Source organism: Triticum urartu, chromosome 7A (assembly GCF_056163025.1).
Source record: "Triticum urartu cultivar PI428250 chromosome 7A, HENAU_Tu73, whole genome shotgun sequence".
NCBI lineage: Eukaryota > Viridiplantae > Streptophyta > Magnoliopsida > Poales > Poaceae > Triticum > Triticum urartu.
Genome location: NC_141879.1, coordinates 319446686 through 319452286, shown reverse-complemented (window position 1 = coordinate 319452286; position 5601 = coordinate 319446686). Strand labels below are relative to the sequence as shown.

At 43.1% G+C, this 5601-nt stretch overlaps 1 protein-coding gene across 1 annotated transcript; it reads right to left on the bottom strand.

The window, feature by feature from the left end:
• Positions 1 to 3541: 3541 nt before the first annotated feature.
• Positions 3542 to 5200, bottom strand: LOC147959467 (protein FAR1-RELATED SEQUENCE 5-like). The gene is made up of 3 exons (XM_087532668.1): positions 4757 to 5200; positions 4383 to 4632; positions 3542 to 4242 (listed from the first exon to the last, which is right to left on the bottom strand). Exons 1-3 carry the CDS (start codon positions 5198 to 5200, stop codon positions 3542 to 3544), a joined length of 1395 nt encoding a protein of 464 aa, XP_087388794.1.
• Positions 5201 to 5601: the final 401 nt, after the last annotated feature.

The following is a 5601-nucleotide window of genomic DNA, read 5'->3' as shown; positions in this document are numbered from 1 at the left end:
GGTCCAGGCGACGGGGCGTGATGCAGGGGAGGCAGACGAGGCGGCGGGGAAGACCGGGACGGCAAGGGCGCGAAGACGACGATAGCGACACAGTCGGCAAGTAGGGTAGGCCATGGAGATTTCCTCCTGCAGGTTCCTGGAGAGGGCAGAGAGCATGTGAGAGAGGGAACGGGAGAAGAAGGATGGAAGGAGAAGCAGTGGGGCATGGCCGTTCCTGGTAGCGGTCGCCGGACGGCGCGACTTGCGGGGTCTGGCGAGGACCGAGGTAGGGTGGGGCTCAGGCAGACGAAACCCTCCTGCTCGAGGGGCTACGCAGTCTGCTGCAGGTCGAGGAGGGGATGGATGGTTCGGTGGTCGCTGGATTGGATCGGGCAAGATCCCAAGGAAGGGGGGGCTGGTAGGTTGGGGATGGATCCCGAGGGGAATTTGGTGGGAGTGTGGCGGCGGGTGAAGGGAAGGATGGGACATTGCTCCTAAAATTTAGGGTTAGGGGTCTAATTGCTATATATAGTAGGTAGGAATTGGGTAGAGGCTATTAGCCCCTCCGATCGTAATCGGGCGGATGAAAGGGATAGGCTAGGGAGTCCAATGAACAAAACAAATATGTTTTACAAATGTTTGGGGATGATCTGAGCCCAACGGTGACGACTGATTGGGTCTGGTTCGGGACAACTTTCGGGCGCACGCGAGGGGTTCGATGCACTGTGCAAGGAGGCGTCAGGTGGTTTGGAGGGGTTTCAGGGCCCTCCGATAACAATCGGATGGCTCCAGATGTGAGGAGGGTTAGGTTGGGCTAGATGGGCTGTGTAGATGGGCTAGACTTAGAAGAGAGAAGATTTGGCAGCCTGGCATGGGTTTCTGAAAACCGAAAACGTCCGACGATTTGACCGACTATATTGTCGCTATAGTTATCCGTTGGGGCATCAAACGGACTCCGAATGCGATGAAACTTGGCAGTCGGCCTACCTACAACATAACAACACTGCTTGCCAACTCTCATCCCATTCCGAGACCATTTTCCAGCCACTTATAAAAGTAATATTTTGGAGGTGCCGCGTGCGCGTGCGAGTATGTCTGGCTCAGAACGGACAACGGAAAGGACTGGGAGATCCGAACAAATGCAAGTTTTGAAACCATGCAGATGCAACGCGGATGATGACATGGCAAGATGCAGCACGCAAGCGAATGACAAGGCAACAACAGCGAATAACTGGAAGACACCTTGCGCATCGGACTCGGGGCGTCACACGTCACGAACAAGTTTCCATGGAGACTGCCAAATATCGCGAGTGTTTCTTAGCTTGAACCTCCTTTCATATTCTCTTGTTTGACATGAAGTTTTATCATGCCTTCTGTTGACAAAATATGTTTCTGCCTCTGCTGTGGTAATACTGCTTGAATTGACTATCATTTGACAGTTGAACTTCTGCTATTTGTTTAGCTGGATCTTATGCAAGTGTTGCTTTTTATGTACTTGAACTTAACTATTTTGGTTAACATGTTTTTGGCTTCATCTTATTTTGTTATTTCTGGCAGATCAAGAGATTTGTTGGGTTGCTCGAGGAGGTGTACGGCAAGACTGCGTACAAAGCGAGCAAGCAGCCTAACTGGGTGACTATTGCAAAGAGGCCGACTTTTATCGATGTTCCAAAGTAGAAGAATAATGATTGTGGTTTCTTTGCCATGAAGTTCTGCTCTTTATATGATGGCGATGAGCTTGTTGAAGATTTTGGTGATGTGGAAGTATGTTTTGTCCTTATTCTTGTCTCATCATCCTTTCATTTTTCTTGTGTGTTTTTGCTGAGACGCTCCTACTGTGGTTTTAGTTATCCGTTACTAAACCATCGTTTCATTTTCTTTGTTTGCAGGCTGCTGCAGATGACTGGAAGGCTGAGTTCATGCACACTCTAATGTTTAGCGAGAAGAATGAAGTCATGCGTGCAAACCTCCCTAAAGAGATTCAGTCCTTTGGCCTGTGAATTCGAAGCATTAGTTTCATTGTAGATTTGATTTTGTATAGATTTTTAGGTTTGATAATGATTGGAACGATTCCGTAAAGATTTGGTTGTAAGAATGTTTTAGTGATTTGTGTATCTATAGCTGCAGCACCATTACTTATGATATTGTGGACAAATGTATTTGGTGTGAAGAATGATTTGGCTTGTGAATTTCAATGTATTGCATCGTTTTCAGTATCCATGTGTTGCAAGTTTTTGCCCCAACAGATATACCTGAACTTCTCCCTCGGCTATGGTTGAACTGCTTGTTTTTTGTGTTGTTTAATTGTGTGCCCCAACATATGATCGTAGACTTGAACTTATGCTTTGAGATGTGGCTGGGCTGCTGGTTTCAGATGGAGAGGATATTCTGTGTTGTGTAATGTATTGGTATTTTTCAACCCAACCAATATGTAGCCTTTTGCATAGAATCTGTATTTTTTGTGTTTTTCAAGTGCTAATGGATTTCAGCTGTAACTTTGTGCAAAAATATTCTCATACACTCCTTGATGTTTCTTTATCTTTTGTCGGCATTGTACATGAACTTCTGCAAGTATCCAAACATGACTTCACATTTGAAGGCGTTGTCTTAGGCTTGCTAACCTTAGTTCATACAGCGAAACTTTATTTTTTAAGCATATTTTTTTCCTACATCGATTTTATATACCAGAACTTCTTCTATAAGCTGAACTGAACTTCAAAACTGTATGATTTATTTGTTGGTTGCTCTTTTATGGAATACAACACCATCACCTCCTGCCATAAATATACCAGGACTTCCACTATAATCTTACTTGAACTTCATAGTCTATATTTTTCATTTTTGTTCTTGCTTGCACTTTGCATGCAATACATCACCAGCACATCACTTCCTACCATAATATACCAGGACTTCTGCAGTAATATTACTTGAACTTCATAATGTATATTTTTCATTTTATTACTGCTTGCTCTTTCATGCAATACATCACAAGCACCTCCTCTTATACTATACCAGGACTTCTGCAGTAATATTACTTGAACTTCTAGTGCATAATTTCTATGAAACTTCAACAATAGAAGTTCAAGTAAGCTTCTCCTAAAATATTGTTTCAAAAGATGAATAACTTTATGCACATTGACATGACATAAGTTTTGCTTTGTTTAATTGACCTAGTCTAACTATTCATGAGCCTTACGCTCCTCCTAGTCTTTGGTGGTATTGGTTTTTGCTTGACATGTACCTCTTCCTCTTCATCGTCCTCTTTCTCTTCCTCTTCATCGTCCTCTTCCTCTTCCTCTTCATCGTCCTCTTCCTCTTCGTCTTCTTCTTCTTCGATGGTGTCTTCATCTTCCTCTTCCTCTTCATATTCCACCACTATCTTGTTGCTGGCTCTAGGTTTTTCTTTCTGTTTCTTCTCTGGCTTTTTGCTTGTCTTTTCAGCATCTGCGTGCTTCAGGCATGTTCTTACATTATGTGGTTCATACTCCTTGCATATGCTATAAAGTCTGGTGCTTGCTTTCTGTGGGTGTGGTCCCTTCTTTTGTTCTATAACTTTGGACTGCTATTTTTGAGCTTTGGGTTGCTTGACCTCCTCGGCATTGTTTCTTTCCAAGAGTGTTGGACAGGTCAGCTTGTTGTATCCCGCAACCTGGTTGCACACACTACATTTCATGTGTCCAAGTGGCACTCCGTTCTCATCGAGCACGACGACTCTTCCTGTAGGTGGTGCCTTTATTTGAGCTCTCTTGCCACTTTTCTTTGCTGCAGAAATTTTCTTCCTTCCCTTTGTTTCAGAATACAGTGGCAGTTTCATCGTCTCTTGTTGTCGCTGCTCCATTGATTGGCCAACACCCTGCTTGCCTTGGTTGGCTTCAGCGGCGGCGTTGAGCATTTCAGCTGCATAATAATGAAGGTCATCTTGAATTTCAGCGTCCTCTTCAGCCATCCTTTCGTCAGCATCCGCTTTATTTGCTGAATGTATTGCATCAAGCTCTTCCACGAGCCTCTTGAGAACATAGTAGGCTCCGTCATATTGCTGGTCACATCTCGTCGTTTTCTTGTTAACCATGAAATTTAGCTGCAGCAAGATGTCTTGCTTCGATAGTCTTGAGCTGCCATCCGATGCAGTTGTGTTATAGTCCCTTGTATCAAAGGTTGGTTGTGATTTTGCAGTCTTTGTGTATCGTTTGAGGATATACTTGTTTGGAAATTTGTCAGGCTTCAGGTAGTCCAGTATGTTCATGATGTGAAGGCAGAACAGACCTGCATTTTGTGTTGAATGCAGAATACATAGTTTGTGAGCCAGCAATGAGTTTCATATATTTTGATATGATACTACTAGTTTAGCTATTTAATGAGTTTGTTTTTCCGCTCACCTGTGTGTGTCTAGAGCTTGCATTCACACTCGTATATTTCATTCTCTGGGTCAGCTACAACCTGGAATTCATGCTTTGACCAGGAAAATCTTTCTTCATAATCATGGCCAGGCTTGTTGTGGTAGTACACAAGGTACTTAGTGTGCTCTGCTGTACGCTTTACGTGAAATAGCATGGCTTTTCCCATCCTATTCCTCATCTCGGTGTACACGGCTCTCGTGTACTTGATAGACATGTCTTCCTCGTAGCCGTAAGTTGTTTTTGTCACAGGATTTGTCTGCACATGTCAAAAAGTAAGATATTAGTCAAAGCAGAGTCATGAGTTTTATTTTTTAAAATTCAAAGTGCACATGTTTGAAGGAAAATAGAACATGATGGGGGTGTCTTTTTTGTCATCATACCATGCCGGTCATTGTTTGCTCGTTCTCCTTCTGCATCCGAGTTTGTATGCAAGCATTTACCCACCTAGCAAACTTGTGTAGGTTTTGGGCCCCCTTGACAAACCCTTTCTTGAGCACGTGATTCATGCTCTCGCTTCGTTGTGTGTAAGTCATTCTAGCACAGAAAATGTTCTTGTAATATGCTGAAATCCACATCTTCCTATCACTCCACAGCTGCATCATCATCTGGTCGTTCTCCAGGTTGTACTTGTGTACGAGTTCAGCCCAGGCATCTTCAAACTCCGTTGGCATCAGCGGCCAGTTTAATATAGTTGTGAACTCCTCTTTGAATGTTTTATACTTCCTGTATAGCAACGCGAGGTATTCTCTATACTTCTTCATGATGTGCCAACGGCATAGCTTGTGGACGGTGTTTGGAAACGATTGTGGTATAGCTTTCGCCATCGATGGGCACTGGTCTGCATGAATTAAAAAAAATGAAACTTTCTTCTTTTTTGCACCGATGGTGAACTTATGTTGTACAAGTACTTAAACTTCACATCTAGCAGTATGGCTATCTAAGAATGTCACATGTATTTTTTTTACAGCAGTGTTGCTGAACTTCTTTGGTACTAGTGCCTGAACTTCATAGGAAGCAGTAGGACTAACTAGTAGTGTCACACTCAAAAATTTTCTTAAACCAGTGTTGTTGAACTACTGTGGTACCAGTGCTTGAACTTCACATAAATAACTATATTTTTCTGAACATGTTACATATATTTTTCTTACAGCTTTTGCCCTTGAACTTCTGTGATTCTTGTATTTGAACTTGCTACCTCTTGAGCACTGCGCTGGATTTCCTTGAA

What these genes read in the sequence shown, in the direction of transcription:
- LOC147959467 (XM_087532668.1), bottom strand. Translation starts at nt 5,200, where the DNA reads ATGGCGAAAGCTATACCACAATCGTTTCCAAACACCGTCCACAAGCTA. An exon ending in AGCAAACAATGACCGGCATG is followed by an intron (nt 4,633 to 4,756) that starts GTATGATGACAA and finishes TGACATGTGCAG; the next exon opens with ACAAATCCTGTGACAAAAAC. An exon ending in AGAGAATGAAATATACGAGT is followed by an intron (nt 4,243 to 4,382) that starts GTGAATGCAAGC and finishes CACAAAATGCAG; the next exon opens with GTCTGTTCTGCCTTCACATC.